At 42.2% G+C, this 16,296-nt stretch overlaps 2 protein-coding genes across 10 annotated transcripts; one reads left to right on the top strand and one right to left on the bottom strand.

Annotated features, from left to right (window-relative positions):
* Positions 1-4,393: 4,393 nt before the first annotated feature.
* LOC100194121 (uncharacterized) lies at positions 4,394-8,283 on the top strand. Of its 9 annotated transcripts, none has more exons than NR_183225.1 (9): positions 4,394-4,812; positions 4,909-5,015; positions 5,680-5,921; positions 6,709-6,780; positions 6,923-6,982; positions 7,067-7,217; positions 7,313-7,393; positions 7,493-7,582; positions 7,756-8,275. NR_183225.1 is itself a non-coding variant. In NM_001139174.2 (9 exons), the coding sequence occupies exons 3-9, from the start codon at positions 5,685-5,687 to the stop codon at positions 7,870-7,872; spliced, it is 816 nt and encodes a 271-aa protein (NP_001132646.1). In that variant the 5' UTR covers positions 4,394-4,812; positions 4,909-5,015; positions 5,680-5,684; the 3' UTR covers positions 7,873-8,275. The 9 variants fall into 9 exon arrangements, 8 of the variants coding, with proteins under 8 accessions (NP_001132646.1, NP_001402736.1, NP_001402735.1 ...); NM_001139174.2 differs by having other exon boundaries at positions 6,915-6,982; NM_001415807.1 differs by having other exon boundaries at positions 6,915-6,982; positions 7,739-8,275.
* A 743-nt stretch (positions 8,284-9,026) lies between these two features.
* On the bottom strand, positions 9,027-12,024 carry LOC100282217 (SLL2). Its single transcript, NM_001366185.1, has 7 exons — positions 11,572-12,024; positions 11,195-11,320; positions 10,277-10,411; positions 10,104-10,200; positions 9,807-9,910; positions 9,592-9,643; positions 9,027-9,367 (listed from the first exon to the last, which is right to left on the bottom strand). Exons 1-7 carry the CDS (start codon positions 11,850-11,852, stop codon positions 9,164-9,166), a joined length of 999 nt encoding a protein of 332 aa, NP_001353114.1. The 5' UTR covers positions 11,853-12,024; the 3' UTR covers positions 9,027-9,163.
* Positions 12,025-16,296: the final 4,272 nt, after the last annotated feature.

Below are 16,296 nucleotides of genomic sequence, written 5' to 3'. Positions count from 1 at the left end.
CGATTTAATAAAACTAAAATATGTATAATACATTTGATAGTATGACAAATACGTATGTACAAAAATTAAAAAATTAAAAATGTCTTTAATATAGGTATTTATATATAGATGACGTGATTTAGAGGACGTTGTTGGAGAGAAAGTAGATATAGGAGATGGAATCTTTTAGAGAAAACTGTAAAGGACAGATATATAGGATGTATATAGAGGACGTTGCTGGAGACAATCTCATGGCAGTAGCTCTGGATAGGAAGAATGTGGTGAAAGGCTGCTGTATAGTCTCGCCGCTTCGGTAACAGTGGGTCCATCCTGCATCCTGGAGGGGTGCTGACGACTCCATCCATCCAAAAAGGTAAAAAAAAACAACTGTTTTCGAGAAGTTAAATTTATCTGAATCTATAAAAATATATTTGCATATTTAAATATATTTTTTATGAAAATATATTCCATGAATAATTTAATAGTACTTATTGTATATTATTCATACCGTTACTTTTGTAAAAATATCTGGCGTGGGGTCCTGAGTCCTGACGCATGTACAGTACATGGCATGAAATAAGTGTCGCACCTCTATTAATTTTTCTCTAGCTCCGTCCCCATGAAAACTATAACGCTATATTTTTCTACCTGCAAATTATAACAAGTTTCTTTGTCTCGTTCTCCTATAGTAAAAATGTATGACATAAATATCTTCTTCGTATGGCTAGCATTAGCATATAAATATATTAGGCTAACTAGAGATACGTCTTTTCTTCAACTAGAGCCAACTCGCTTTGGGTTAACCAAATACAGCTAGTGTTCTCTCCTGCTCCAATTTCGATGGTTGTAACCATTTTTTTGTACGTGTATTTAGTCAACCTGAACACAACAAAAACCAAAGAAAACAGGCCAACAAATCTTCTGTCTATTGTCCACCATACATAGAAAATCGCACGGTTTCCTCAAACAAGATCAGGCAGACAGATCGAGAATAGTCCAACCGAACCAGACCACGCGCACCTAAGCAACCAGGGCTTCCTCTGCACGGTTTCCATATGGCAGCCGCAGGAGACCCAGCTTAGCAATTGGTTGTGGGGTTCACCAACTCAACTCCCAAGTCTCCAACCAAAGTTCCTACCAAAGACTAACCAAGCTGCAGGAGGAGCGATTTTTTTTTTTAGCAAATTGAGCTCCCTTTTCGGCCAGCTTTTGGGCAATCTCCGAGATCGTTTCGGTTTGGCGCGTTTCAGACCAGTTTTCGGGAGAGTTGGTGGTGTGGAAATGGACAAGTCGACCGGCCACATGCTGTTCTTGTTTGGACTTGGGATGGGAGCTCTCTCTCTCTCTTCTACTGAAAGGAAGAAAGGATGGATGCATAGCCTAGCCACCCGACATCTCTAGTTGAAAATCCCTGCTGCCGCTACATGCATTGGCTGGCTCACGTAGTACAGTACGACGCAGCAGCACTAGACGCTAGATCGACACAGCATTCATTTCGTGTAACCCAATCAGACATGCATCCTTGCAGCGTTCTGCTAGAGTATACTACTACTCCCCTACCTGAATGAACTGTCACTTCGGAGGCTGGTACGTCATCAGGAAATGGAATTCGTGCGGCTGCTACTTGTCGAGTTGACGACGAGCTACCATTGGTTCTCTCAGGTACAGAAAAAAAAGGGTAGTACTTGGTTTTTAAAGGGAAAAAAAGGATATGAGGCAGATTAAGTGGTCTAAACTAAAGCTTTGTCTCCCAAATGCTTTGGGGGTACTGGCTATTTTAAATTTGGAGATTCATAACAAATGCCTTCTGTGGAAATAACGGCTCTTTAAGCTACCAAGTGATCAGGATGGAACATGACAAGAATTCATTAAAAGGAAATACCTACATTATAAATCTACCACTCAAGTTTCTAAAAGAGCAGGATACTCTCAATTATGGTCTGGCTTGAGGGGGTGATGAGAGATCAATTTTACCTATTGGCTCTTTTAGATTACAAAATGGTGAATATGTGAGATTCTGAAAGGATAAGTAGATAGCAAGTAAACCCTTTTATGCAGCTTAATCTTTATAGACTCGTTATGAAAAAAAACATCTTTACATATGTAATAATAAATACTTTTGGCGACAGATTTTAGTTTAAAGGCCGGCGAGCATCGGTACAAAGAACATGATTTTAGCACCATCTTTTGGCGATATTCGGTGAAAACAAAATTTATATACATAAATATATGCACCGAATAATAAGGACTAACCTATTTTAAAAACTTCTTTAGATTTATTACTTACTATCCTACGATGTCATTAAGTATATCAAATACTTGCAATGATCAAACAACACCAACGAGAACAAGATCCTGGCCGACATCAAATCAATGACCAAAGTTTGTCCAGGCCACAGATTATGTGAAAATAGTTTTGAACAATTCGAGATGCTCCTGGTGGATAGCTCTAAGACATGAAAAAACATTGTCATAATTCAAACAAGGCTATAGAAAATAACTATAGAACCATAATATACGAAAGCAAGATCATCTCCAATTTAAATCGATAAAAAGGGTTAAGAAACTATATAAAGGTTTTAAAAAAATAGTATTGTCGCTAATAGATCTTATCGAGATGACATCAAACTCAAAGGCTGCTTAGTTTGGCAGCTGAAATTGCAGTGTCACAAAACAATAATAGCTCTAAGTCCGAGTTCATGGAAGACACGTCAACATAAAACAACAATAATAAAATAAATAAATGAAAAAGAATTATGGTACAATAAGCAAACTAGACCCACACTTTTTGTACGGAGTAACCTGCTAATTTCGATGACATCGAAATAAATCCGCTTTCATCACTACAAGCTTATGAGATAACAAATAATCTCTCTCAGAACCTATTTTTGGAAATATAAGCCCATCCGAAGGAAGGAAAGAAAAAAATATTTAGAGGCGCTTGACAGATCACTAAGGGTGCGTTTGGTTCAGGAACCAACTCGGATGAAGCGGCTCCATTCCAGTATCTAGGAATTGAGCCATTTCATTCTGTGTTTGGCGAGCAAAATGGAACCGCTCTATTTTCTGTTTGATTGAAGAGTATAATAGAGCGGAGCCGCTCCGTTCATTGTTTGGTTAGAGAGTCATATGAGTGTGGAGTGGAGGAGAGGGAGGACGCGAGAGCGCTCGCATCCGGTCGTTTTGGTAGAGCGAGAGCATCCCAAATATTTGCCATATATAGACTCCAGCAGTCACTCCTCTCCTCTATTGGAAACCAAACATCAAAAAAATAAGAATGGAGCCGTTCCATTCATTTCTGCTTCTCAACCAAACACGTCATAAAGTATTGTATCCGTTCTTTTTTGTTTGTCGTGATTTAGTTATTAAAAAATAAGCTAGCGGGCAACAAATATTCTATAGTGGAGATAGTAATATTTTTTTTTCGGTTTAAAAAAATAATGGAGTTCGTTTCCTCTTTGTTGATTTACTTCTCGTCGCTTCCCTAACTTTGTTTGCAAGGGTTAAAAGGACAAAGACGGTTTTTTTTTGCTCCTTTAATTAACTCGCAAGGTTTACCAGCCATCACTCGACATCACGTATTTGCATCGCTCAGAAAAAGGCAACGCGAAAGTCAAACTTAAATCTTCTTTAGAATTTCTCAATTCTATCCAACCCTGAAAATGATTTGAATTTTTAAAGAATACAAATTTCCGGAGGCCTCCGGCTGGAGAGTGGGCATCGTGGTTTAGCGGCAACGGGTAGTGGGTGTAGCAGTCGCGGGAAACGCGTGCAAAGCGGTTAGCCTACTGCTTCCTACTACTCTGCTCCGAGTCCTAGCTAGGGCAGTGGTGGTGGTGGGCCACCGATAAGGAAAAGGAACCCGTCTGCGTTCTTCCAAGTACACGGAGAATCCTGCCGGCCGGATAATGATGGATGGCACATCTCAGCCGTCCATGGTCCATTACAGTGGTAATAACTAGCTCTAGCAGCTCCCATGCCATTCCACGCGCGGCGACAACTCCTGTACTGTACACCGTCATTGTTGCACCGTTATTAGACAGACCATCGGGACATCTCATCCATAAATGTGACTAGACTAGACTAGACAATGGCAGCAGGATTACCGCTGTCTAAGGCCCTGTTCGGTTATTTGGGATTAGAGACCCGGATTAATTTCTAGCCAGATTATTTCTCTAATTTATATAGATTTTGATGAGCTGGAATGAATCCTAGCTTATTCCGTTACAACCGAACGGGCCCTAAGGACGATATCGGCAATCTTACTAGTACTGTTTTTACTGCTACCCAAAAGCATGACCAATTTACCACGATCGAAAGAGAAGGCTCCTTTTTCAGGAGGGGAAAAAAAGTCAAATGGGAAAAGTGACCAAGTACTAAATAAATAGGAGGCCATTCTAGTTCTACGGAAGCATACAAAACAGCTGCAGTTTCAGTGAAGCTGTTGCCGGGCGATGATACGATATGATATGATGTAATAGGATACCAGTGCCATTTCCCACCCATTAACCTTACCTTGCCTCTCTTCTAATTTAAACCTCTGCTGCAAGGGAGCGAGAGAGAGAGAGAGAGGAGAGGCACACAGCGCGCAGAGAGACTAGAGAGAGAGGGTTTGTCCTCCTGCCTGCCTTGGCTTGGCTAGCTTGGCCTCCCCTCCACCTCCATCGGTGTATTACATCCGAGGGCACTCCATCTCTTGCGTCCCTTAACCCCTCCACCAATCCAATCCAATCCCTTAACCCCGCACCGAATCCAGACTTCGAAGCTTCCTCTTCCTCCCGGTCCCGGCCCCGGCCCCGGCCCCGGAGCCCTGTTCTTGGTACTTAGGACAAGGTAAAGATTTGGTTTTTTCTTCTCCCCGTCATCTGGTTCCTCTTCTTCTTCTTCCTGGCGCTGCTGTGTTACTCAGTTAGTTTTAATACTCGCCAGACGCTCCGAGACCCTCGAGATTGAGAGCTCGCTCGCTCGCTCGGTGTCTTCGCCAGCTGCCCACCCTCCTTCCTGCTCGTCCCCCCGCTCGCGCCTCCTCTTCCTCGGTGAGTCTCGGTTTCTTGCTGTTCAGACATTTTTTCTTCTTCTTCTTCTTCTTCTGTCCGTGGTGTACCGTCGATGCAACGCTAATTAAACGCGCTTTCCTCGCACCCCTTGTGCGGCATTTAGCAACCACCAACTCTCATCAATTCGTTCTCCTCCCACAGAAAAGTGGCAGCTTTTTATTCGTCCCACCATATGTTGCCGTGCGCTCCGAGCGTGGAGGGTTTTACCTGTTCTTGGTACACTTGCCGGTTTCGATCCACATCTCACAGCTTTGGCCTCTCTCGGCACAGCGGCTGTAATCCCACTAATCTGATCCCCATTTCTTGCGGTTATCAGTTTGGTATATATATTTTTTTTAAAAAATGAATTACTATTATTTCCAACAAGCGGTTCCGGTTAGTTTCTGTCAGTCAGTTCCTATATCATAAGGGAGCAGTTGCCCGGTTTCCTTGGACATTTGGATCCCCACCGCCTGCGACCGCGTGCTCCTCATTGGGTTTGGCTTCTTGGTCTGCCTCTGGTTACTCTTACCGATGTTTCAAACACAATTTCAATCTGTCAGTTGCGATTGCGTTTGATTGCTTTTTCTGCATCGAGTGTCTGCAATTCGCGAGGATGGTGGCATTGTTTCTGTGAACTGAACCATGGATCACGTGCTCGTAGGACTGATGGGCGACCATCTCGCGTTGATCGTGGACCGGCTGCTGACAGAGTCGACGCTGGAGGCGGCGATCGGCGGTGGGAAGCACATGGTCGATCTGCGTCAGGAGACGGTGGATGTCGAGTACTGCCATCGCGGGCTAGGCGGCGGCTCGGCGACCAAGGTGGTGGAGTGCAGGATTTGCCAGGAGGAGGACTGGGACACCTGCATGGAGGCCCCCTGCGCCTGTTGTGGCAGCCTCAAGGTACCTGACCTTTTTACTCACGCTATTTTTTTTTATTTGAGACCAAAATAAATGCTCTTGGTTAGACAGCAGATTCATGATCTTGCTATGGTGATTATGCAACTGTGTCTCAGTTTCTAAAAAATTGTCTTACAGTTCCTGTTGTCAAATGAAAAGCCGATCCTTCTTTTCAGTAGAAGATGTAGTTGTTGCCACTTGTTGCTACAGTACAATTATGTTGGGCCTCTTTAGATTTTAAAATTGGGCACTAGTTAATATAGTTGACCTAGCATGAGAAATTGTTGGCTTCTATGGTTGGGGTTAGATGTTGTAGGTTGGGCAGTTAGGACTTGGGGGAGTTCCATGTTAACTTGAGGTTGAGGCCTTGAGGGTCATCGGGGACAAGATCTGTGAACCAAATCAACTGTGTTTGTGTCAATGTAGCTTAGAAGGCACTGTCTATTATGTTATGTAGTGGACCTTCCTATTTGACAGTGATGTTATAGTGCGTTGAAATATATAGGGAAGGGGGAGGTGTTGGTGTTTTTCAAAAGATAGGGGGGTGGAGGGAGCTATCTGTTTGAGTGTGACCTTCACGCAATGTGTGCCCTCACTGTATGTGCAAGACAAGAATGTAGTTGAAGCTTAACAGCAACGGAAACACCCTGCTCTTGATCTTATTGCGCGTTCTTGTTTCTGACAGTGGACATATTACCATGCTGTGTGAGAAATGGACTAAGAATAAGATGTACTTTTCAGTTAGCTAGAGTGATTGAATGAAATCAAGCTATTAGTTCCTTTCTTGCAGTATGCGCATCGGAAATGCATTCAGCGCTGGTGCAATGAGAAAGGCGACACTATGTGTGAAATATGCCTGCAGGTAAGAACTTTTAGGAGATCTATGCATATTGTTTATAGGTTAGAAAATTTCAACTGGTGATACAGTTTTAAGTTTTAACATATGTGCAACTATGGAAACATGCCTATGGATTTAATTTTGATATGTTTCTTTAGCAATTCAGGCCAGGTTATACTTCTCCACAACAGCTGTTTCACTATGGAAGTATACCAATGAATTTCAGGTACTCATCTCTTTAGCATTCTTAATAAAGCTGTTTGTGTTCTTGTCTAGTTCTCGCAATGAATGGTTTAGCGTTCCTCTACAGAGGGAACTGGGAGATTGCCAGGCAAGATCTCAATGATTCCCAGATAATAACAATGATGCCCACGGAGCGTGATTTTATGGACAATTACGATGACTACTTTCCTATCAGGACAAGAAGCAGCACCTTGTGTTGCCGGACAATTGCCATAATTGTGAGTTTCTGACATCAAAACCAACAGTGGTTGATGTGGTTTCCTGTATCTCCTGTCTGATGAAGATCCATCATTGTGATTGTATCATTGAACAGTTCATGTCACTCCTGGTCCTTCGCCACACTCTTCCTCTTGTGATTGGTGACAATGGGGAGTACTCATTGGCCTTATTCTCGGTAAGATTGACGATAAGCATTCACCAGTATCTTTTTGTATGATTTAAGTAGGTCTTGACTTGATGCCTCCTATTGTGCACTCTGCTTCTGGAAATAAAGCTTCTGGTGCTGAGAACTGCGGGAATCCTCTTTCCAATCCTGGTGATGGTGAGAGCATTGGCAAGCTTCCATCATCGACGGCGGCAGCAGGTAATTTCGTTACTGAGCTGCACCGTGTCATGCATCCTGATCATGTTCAGTTCAGCAGAAGCAGATATCGCATAATTGCATGTCACACCTGTGGAAATTTCTCCATTCGTAGTAGTAGAAACATAGATTTGTATGAGGCATAACTCTCGGATCTAGATCATTTAACACTGCAGGAAAGCCAGGAAGCATATATATCTTCATCAGAGAGCGAGGAGGAAGAGGAAGAGTATACAGTTGCCAATTCTGCACAAACAAACTACTCGCAACCGCGCTTCATACCAGTCTACTGACATGGCCAAGAACAAGCCTTCCAACCTCACATCTGACAGGGAATTCCAGCGCCTGAGTTTAGCTGACAGATGCAAGGATGAATGGATGATCACAAGGGGGGAAATTACAAAATTGTGAATGTGGTGACATAGTAAGATAGCCTGAAGCCACTCGCTTCTATGCCCATAGAGAAGAATGTAGTGGCCCTGCTACTTGTACATAGGAGAGAGTACAGCAGCAGAGTGCTGACAAACCCGGATACTGTGACTCGAGTCTCTACTGCAGTAACCCTTGTGCACTGCTCTCCCCGTCTCAAATTATTTGTTATGACCTTACGTAGTTTTTGTTATGCATCTAGATATCAACTATATCTAGATACATCACAAAAATATTTACCTAAGAAAGTTAAATAATTTATAATTTGAATTTAAGGTCCTCTTTATTTACTCTATAGATTATATAATCTGGTTTAAATAAGTTGAGAGGTAAACAAACAATATAGATTACTAGGTGGATTATGTAATATAAATGCCTAGATTATCAATAGTTGCTTGTATAATTTATAAGTTAAATTAGATAATTCTGCAAGTAAACAAACAGGGCGTGAGTGTTATGATTTGAAATAAAATTAATAGAAGATATTATCATGTCAAAAGCAATTGCAAATCAAAGTAACCATGTTTCTGTTTCCGAAGGTATACATGTGGCTCTTTTTTTATGATCTTGCATTTTGCGTCACTAATTGCAGTGAGATTTCCAGCTTTTATTGTTGCTTTGATGTTTTTTTCTCTCCGTACTAGCTTTTGTATTGCGAAAACTCAAGATAGGTCATGTGCTACGATTAGGGATGATAATAAATCACGTTTTAAATGTTTTTTTAAAAAAGTTAGGACCCTTAATTAATTCTAGTTTAAAAATATATAGAAATAGTCTGTAATCATAATCCGATTCGATCTTTAAATTTAAATTTTATAGTGTAAAATTTAGAGCTTACCACCCCTTTTAAATTTTATAGTGTAAAATTTAGAGCTTACCACCCCTATAGCCACGATACGTGCTAACCTGCAGCTTACTGTGTTTCTGGTCGGATATTGTACCCTGTGTCGACGCATTGAAACATCTACATGTCTTCTGCTTTCAAAGAGCATGCCAAAGTGGAATCCAGGATCCAGCAATACCAACCCGACAAGGTAAAATACTAGTAGAATATTGTCCAGATACACAAGTGACTGGGTACATAGTTAATATCGTAGCAGGTATACGGTAACTTTCTAGGGCCAATAAACCAAGCATACAATACAATTATGTTTTTCACTTATGAAGTAAAGCAACGGTCGTTATGCAAGAACTATCCACACTAGGGTAACTTTGGACGTGGTCCAGGTAGCTGAACACCGCAGCTTCACTAGCCGGCAATCCTTCTGAGCCTGAGCCCACAGCACCAAGCTTCCTTTGGTTGAAGTTCTCTACCTCCTGCACCAACTCATCCTTGGTTCTGCTGCATGATGTGATGACCTAAGAAAATAGTTTTAGTAACATCAGAGGATTGAATGGCTATAATACTCTTGCAGGCATATGCTATACTACTTCTGCCATTACTAATAGGTGAAAGCAAAATAGATACAATAGGGATACATCAAATTTCACTGTCAATGTAAAACTGGCCTTCCATAATTATGCCATAATAAATGTATAAAGAAAAAGAGAACTCCAGGTCCAATTTGGATGGAAGAACTGACCAATATACCACCACGGGAAACCAAGCTATCAACGGACTGCCAATACATCATTCTGAAATGCAGGAGGCGAACATAAATTAGAGGCTTAGACATGTGCAAACAAATCATCTCTTCCTTTCCGCATTAAAAAGTTTCAGCAATTGAAAACATGTAAGCACCAGTGTGAATACTGCACAAGGACTAAAAAACACATCAACATTTTCACATGCATTTACCTCTTCACAGGTCCATCAGGATGGAGCCCAATCGCATCAAGAGTCCCTTCATCCATGACAAGTTCAAATCTTCTCTCCAACTTCGACTCCAAAACATCATCAACCTGCAAAAGGACCATTCCTATAAACTCAAATAATTCTTTTCTGCTCTTATAATATTAAGGCTAGTTTTGCACCTAAGATACAACGAGAACCATTGGGGATATGTTATAAAGTGAAGGGCAAGGACAGCAAATGTGGGCATGCATGTCGAGGTGAATCTACAAATTATAATATATGCTTCAGCGGCTGACTCACCAAGAAATTAATGTGCTCAAACCCATCACCGATTGCAAGGCTACGAGCAAGCTCAATTGCACTTTCACTATAGTCAATCCCAGTCAGATCAGAAAACCTGTATATTGTAAATTGACAGGTCAGTACTGGCATTAACAATGCAAAAAATAAAGCTTAACATTTCCTTAGCATACCCCTGCTTCGCAAGCTGCTGCAAGAGTCTGCCACTCCCAGTCCCAATGTCAAGTACGCTGCAGCTGGGTAAATCTCTACTTGAGCACAAATTTTTGGTCCAACCTACGCGGATATCCATGATATCAGTGCCAAACCTGCAAACCCACACAGGTGTTGGTCAGCAACAATATAAGCATTAAATGCATAAAACGAAGGGGGAATACAATTAAATTTGCATCATTTCTTTTTTCGCTAAGCCTACGGCACTGGGTACGCCCTTGAAAGGGAAAATTGATGCAAACAGCTGTTCGCCCAAAACCCAAATCAGTAATCCGATAAAAGCGAGAAAAGAAAAACTACTCTGCATATTTCAATCTCATATTTAACTAGCGAGGTGAACATGGTTTATAACAACCAAGCCTCAAATAAAAGATAATGGTCATCATATTTCCTGAAAAACTAGAAGCAGAGATGGTAAAGTTTAAAACATAAGGTTTATTATTCCCATCCTGAAATAAATTCCCTTGGAATGTGAGGTCTAAAGGCCAGTTTGTGGTTGCAAAATGTTGTGATGCGCTACACGGCAGCTGTGGAATACAGTTTTTTTTACGGGAATATTTACTGCTTCCAGTTTTTTTTCCTGGTACGGATCTAAATGCTTTGAGCTAAATACAAACATTATAGGATCTAAGAAAAGGTGCTTTCAAAAAGGTACCATAATGCCAAACGCTAATGGCATGGCAACTGTAAAAAGTTTGTACATTCTTGCTGAAATAATGCCCCTGATCACTCATATAAGCAAAGGTTACACCAGGTTTGGTTATAAAAGACATTGGGGCAGAACATTCATCATCCAGGCAAAAAAGGCTGCCACCCTAGGTTATTGTTTATATCCAAAACTTCTTTAGATGCTAATACAATAGCTTGAAGAATAATACCAGTCATCAGCGTGGCTGCGTTCATGGAAATTTGCAAGATCCTCAGCGTAAGCACCATCCTGAAAATTCTGCAAGCCCAGCAAGGGAGGTTCAACGTAGCTGGAGTCATGGACATCCTTGTCGAAGCTGTTAAAGATCCACAGCAAAGATAACTTGAATACACTAGGCCCATACAAAATAGAAAAATTTATTGCTATTTTGCCACTCTCAGTCCATTTTGGACCAAAATGCAATAACCGACAGATCATTGGACCAAATTAAGCTTAATCAAGGGGGAAGAGAATCGATGCCTTCGTTTCCCCAAAGCTAGGAATCAGATCACAGATGGTCGCTCATTTTGGGGCACAGGAACAAAAAATGGAGTAGAATCAGATCACCTGAAGTCGGAGGAGGGGTGGACGGCAACCGTTGCGGAGGGCGCGGCCGCAGAGGAGGCGGAGGAGGAGGCTAGGAGGACCTCGGCGGTGTCGGAGTAACGCTGATCGTCGTCGAGGGTGCTGCCGTAGTCGCTCTTGATCGACCACGAGTCCGCGGCCACCGACCGGTCGTCGTCCGACGCCATCTCTCCTGGGGGCGCGACGGGGACCCAAGCCCCGCCGCTGACCATCCTGGAAGGGAAGATCTCCGGGTCCTCTGGCGGCCATCGAATCCCTGCCATGGTTCTCGCCGTCGCCTCGCCGGAACCCTAGTCTTCTCGTGCCGCTCGCGTGCTGGTTGTGCCGGAAGGAGGGGAACGACGGGTGCGAGGCGGTCAGCGACTCAGCGGAGGGGTTGGCCTACGTGTTGGTGTCTCGCTTCGTTGGGGTGGCACGGGGGGTACTGGGAGCAAGACCTTCACCTTGGACGGTTGGAGCTTATTGTACTGAAACATGGGGCCACAAAAGAACAGGACCACAAATCAGTTTGAAGGGTAGAAACTGTGGTGCGCGCCAGATTGGGTCGAAGGCCGAGCCGCCCGGACTGGCCCGTTTTTCTATATCTATACTATAATTAAAGCATCAGTTTCAACGGTCGTCCTGCGTCATTTTTTTACAAATAACCCCTCACAGCTATTTCAAATTAATCTGTTGCACGTCTATAGATGTCAAACGATGTCCGACACGGGCTATATGCACGCGGGCCACAACTATGACACATGCACATCATACCGGCCTGCTAACTGTGTCGGGCCAGCCCATTAGCCCGTCGATCCATTTAATTAAATCAGCGTAAGGACGCCCGACACGGGTTAGATGCACGCGGGCCACAACTATGGCACAGGCACATCATGCCAGCCTGCTAACTGTGTCGGGCCAGCCCTTCGATCCATTTAATTAAATCAGCATAAAATATTAAAAAAATGGTGCAGGAGGTGGGGTTCGAACTCATGCCCTGATGGAAGAAACACTGGGTGAAACTGTCTAACCAGTAGAACATCACGCTAAAATATTGTTAATATTGACTATAAATTGTATATAGGTATATACGTTATTTTGTAAAATAAAAAAATAATCGTGTCGGGCCGGGCCAGTACTACGGGCCGAGGCTACGACCCAAGCATGACACAATATTCTTGGCTCTTGCAAGCATTAGGTCGTTTCTGAGACCACATTGGCGCAATGGACTACATGGTGTTTGAGATTGCTGAATTAGATAGAGCAGCAATGATTTGTCACACTAACAGCAAAATGAAAGGTTATTTGTTGGTTTTAAACGTTTGTAATTGCTACGAAGTGGCATAATTTATATGGAGCGCATTCAGTTTTTATTGATGCCTGACTTTAGCAATCACTCTATATTTTGATCTATCTTTTTTATAAGTTTGACTTCATGGGACTTATTTTATAAACTTGATCTCACAAACTCTCTTATTTGGTCTATGTATGATGGAATTATGTCATTTTATAATTTTTGTTCATTCAGTCAATCGTCGTGAACTCTCTTCTAATCGCTCTCTGTATAATATATTTATTTTTAATATTGACTATAAATTGTATATAGGTATATACATTATTTTGTAAAATAAAAAAATAATCATGTCGGGTCGGGCCAGTACTACGGGCCGAGGCTACGACCCAAGCATGACACGACGTTCTTGGCTCTTGCAAGCATTAAGTCGTTTCTGAGACCACATTGACGCAATGGACTACATGGTGTTTGAGATTGCTGAATTAGATAGAGCAGCAATGATTTATCACACTAATAGCAAAATGAAAGGTTATTTGTTGGTTTTAAACGTTTGTAATTGCTACGAAGTGACATAATTTATATGGAGCACATCCAGTTTTTATTGATGCCTGACTTTAGCAATCACTCTATATTTTGATCTATCTTTTTTATAAGTTTGACTTCATGGGACTTATTTTATAAACTTGATCTCACAAACTCTCTTATTTGGTCTATGTATGATGGAATTATGTCATTTTATAATCTTTGTTCATTCAGTCAATCGTTGTGAACTCTCTTCTAATCGTTCACTTCATTGACCGTGTTGTACCAAGACATATTTGTATAGAGTAAACAATAACATCAGTTAGCCAAATCAAAAAATATATTATACAGAGAGCGGAGACAATCAATAAAAAAATTTGAAATTTTTTGATAGATAGTTTACGTGGGTATTGTTGTAAGTCGTCACAACGCACGGGCAACCGACTAGTATTTTTTTAGGTAAGAGACTAACTTCTTAAATTTTTAAAAACTGATAATCTACTTTTTTTTACTGAGTCATAAATTAGTACTAGTTAAGCGTTAGTACGTTACAACGGTAAACAAAATATTCGTGCATAACGATTACATAAAAACAAATATCACATTATCTGGCAACAACCAATACAGAATTTAGGGGAGGTCGCGGGGAGGCGGCGTGGGGAGGGAGGTTGTGAAAGGGAAATGTGCCCTTGGGCCATTTCTAATTATTTTGGTGATTGAGTGCCAACACAAGTGGACTTATGTTAATCTAGACAAAGTGATGGACAAAGTGCAAATCAAGTGAAAATGTATGTTTCTAAGACTTAGTATATTGTTTTGGAGACTAATGTATTGTGTCTAAGTGCTGGAAACAGGAGAAATCAAGTTGGAAAAGAGATGGCTCTGTTCAGCCAAAGACAGTTCGGTCTGGGTGCACCGGACAGTGTCTGGTGCGCCAGGCCGGCGACTGTCAACTGGCTGCTCTCGGGAAGCAATTAACGGCGTACGACTATAAATCACCGGACTGTCCGGTGGTGCACCGGACTGTCCGGTGAGCCAACAGTCGGTCGGGCCAACGGTCGGCCGCATAATCCGCATGCGACGTGTGGCAAGAGCCAACGGTCAGAAGGGGCACCGGACAGTGTCCGGTGCGCCAACGGCTCCAAAGCGTCAACGGTCGGCTTCGCCAAAGAAGGAAAGAAATCTGCACCGGACAGTGTCCGGTGGTGCACCAGACTGTCCAGTGCGTCAGGCGATAGAAGGCAAGAATTGCCTTCCTGGAATGCTCTCAACGGCTCCTAGCTGCCTTGGGGCTATAAAAGGGACCCCTAGGCGCATGGAGGAGCACACCAAGCAACCTTGGAGCATTGTTGATCACTCACACTTCATTCTTGCGCACTTGTTCGACATTCGTAGTGATTTGAGCTCCGTTCTAGTGAGAACATCGAGATATTGTCTTGAGCTCAAGTCAAGACTTGTGTGTGCGTATTTGCTGTGGATTTGAGTGTGTTGCTTCCCTCCCTTACTCTTGTGCTTCATATTGATTCTTATTGTAAGGGCGAGAGACTCCAAATTGTGGAGATTCCTCGCAAACGGGAAAAGAGCAAAGTAAAGAAGAACACCGTGGTATTCAAGTTGATCTTTGGATCACTTGAGAGGAGTTGAGTGCAACTCTCGTCCGTTGGGACGCCACAACGTGGAGTTGGCAAGTTTTGTACTTGGCCGAACCACGGGATAAATCCTCGTGTCTCTTGTGCTTGTACTTATTGTGTCTATTGTGCTTCACAAGAGTTCTCCTCTCTACTCGCTTGATTTCATTATACTAACTCTTAATCAAGTTTGTGGTGTTAAGTTTTAAGTTTTACAGGATCACCTATTCACCCCCCCTCTAGGTGCTCTCAGGTTGGGGACAAAGTTGGTGTGGGCCCGAAGGGAGGCGGGACAGAGAAGTGCGTAGGACAACGGGTTGATTCGTAGAATTTCATGGGGTATTTATAAAAGTATTCCATATTATTGGCATCTTTGGTTATATCAACAACTATCCAAATTAATGCTTTTGTTTATGTGAACATTTTGGTAATCTAAAATGATGAATACATTTGTAGCAAATACATGTTAGCAACATGAAATATTTTGTGGTTCACATAGGAGCAGGAGATAACCTCAACCAAAATGCCATGTGTTTCTATTTTCTAACCAGCAGGAGCTTTGTACATCAAAAAATAGCATAAATGAATTTCTATCAAGATGATAAGGAGTATCACTAAGTCTCTGCAACAAATAGCATCATGTGTTAAATTCACCACTTACTATAACTTTTCTGTCGAAGAAGTATTTGAGAATAACATCAAGCCACAGACAATTGTAGTAAAAAATAATGTTCCTTCCAAAAATTGAAGCAAGAAAAAATAGAGGGGAAAACAAAAATATCTAGATAGCAATAAACAAAAAATATCTATGCACATGTAGCTTCACCAGATCGATGTACAACCATAATTAGCAAGGTGATAAAACCAATTTCACGTCAAAATAGAAGGTGACACAATCACGTTTAGGTTAGTTGGAGACTCAATAGACGGTATGCTGTGAGGCGAAGGGGCTCAAGACGGTATGTTGTGAAGCGCAGGGTCTCAAGAACAGATGTTGGAAGTGTTGCTGCTCCAGCTCGTGGGCGATGTGCATAAGGTTGGCAGGATGACGGTTGGGAACGCAGGCGAGCGAGGATGGCGAATGCGATAAGGTTGGCGCATGCGTCGAACGCGGGATGACGACCTTCTTGCTAGCATATTTGGAGATAAATTGATCAAAAGTAGGACCGTCTTTGACCAGACAAACATGTGCGTTATATTTGTTTTGCCCCTGTGTCTCCTTACTTGCTTTGTGTAGAGGCTAACACCTCTGGCCATGGGTGGACTGTCTGGCTGAGTCAGCTG

The sequence above is a fragment of the Zea mays genome, chromosome 8 (genome assembly GCF_902167145.1).
Source record: "Zea mays cultivar B73 chromosome 8, Zm-B73-REFERENCE-NAM-5.0, whole genome shotgun sequence".
Classification (NCBI taxonomy): Eukaryota; Viridiplantae; Streptophyta; class Magnoliopsida; order Poales; family Poaceae; genus Zea; species Zea mays.
The sequence above is the reverse complement of the archived record's forward strand: the minus strand, read 5'-3'. Positions and strand labels throughout refer to the sequence as shown.

What these genes read in the sequence shown, in the direction of transcription:
- LOC100194121 (XM_008656207.4), top strand. Translation starts at nt 5,685, where the DNA reads ATGGGCGACCATCTCGCGTTGATCGTGGACCGGCTGCTGACAGAGTCG. An exon ending in CCTGTTGTGGCAGCCTCAAG is followed by an intron (nt 5,922 to 6,694) that starts GTACCTGACCTT and finishes TCAAGCTATTAG; the next exon opens with TTCCTTTCTTGCAGTATGCG. An exon ending in TGTGTGAAATATGCCTGCAG is followed by an intron (nt 6,781 to 6,922) that starts GTAAGAACTTTT and finishes TTAGCAATTCAG; the next exon opens with GCCAGGTTATACTTCTCCAC.
- LOC100282217 (NM_001366185.1), bottom strand. Translation starts at nt 11,852, where the DNA reads ATGGCAGGGATTCGATGGCCGCCAGAGGACCCGGAGATCTTCCCTTCC. An exon ending in CACCCCTCCTCCGACTTCAG is followed by an intron (nt 11,321 to 11,571) that starts GTGATCTGATTC and finishes GATCTTTAACAG; the next exon opens with CTTCGACAAGGATGTCCATG. An exon ending in TTTCCCGTGGTGGTATATTG is followed by an intron (nt 9,368 to 9,591) that starts GTCAGTTCTTCC and finishes CTATTTTCTTAG; the next exon opens with GTCATCACATCATGCAGCAG.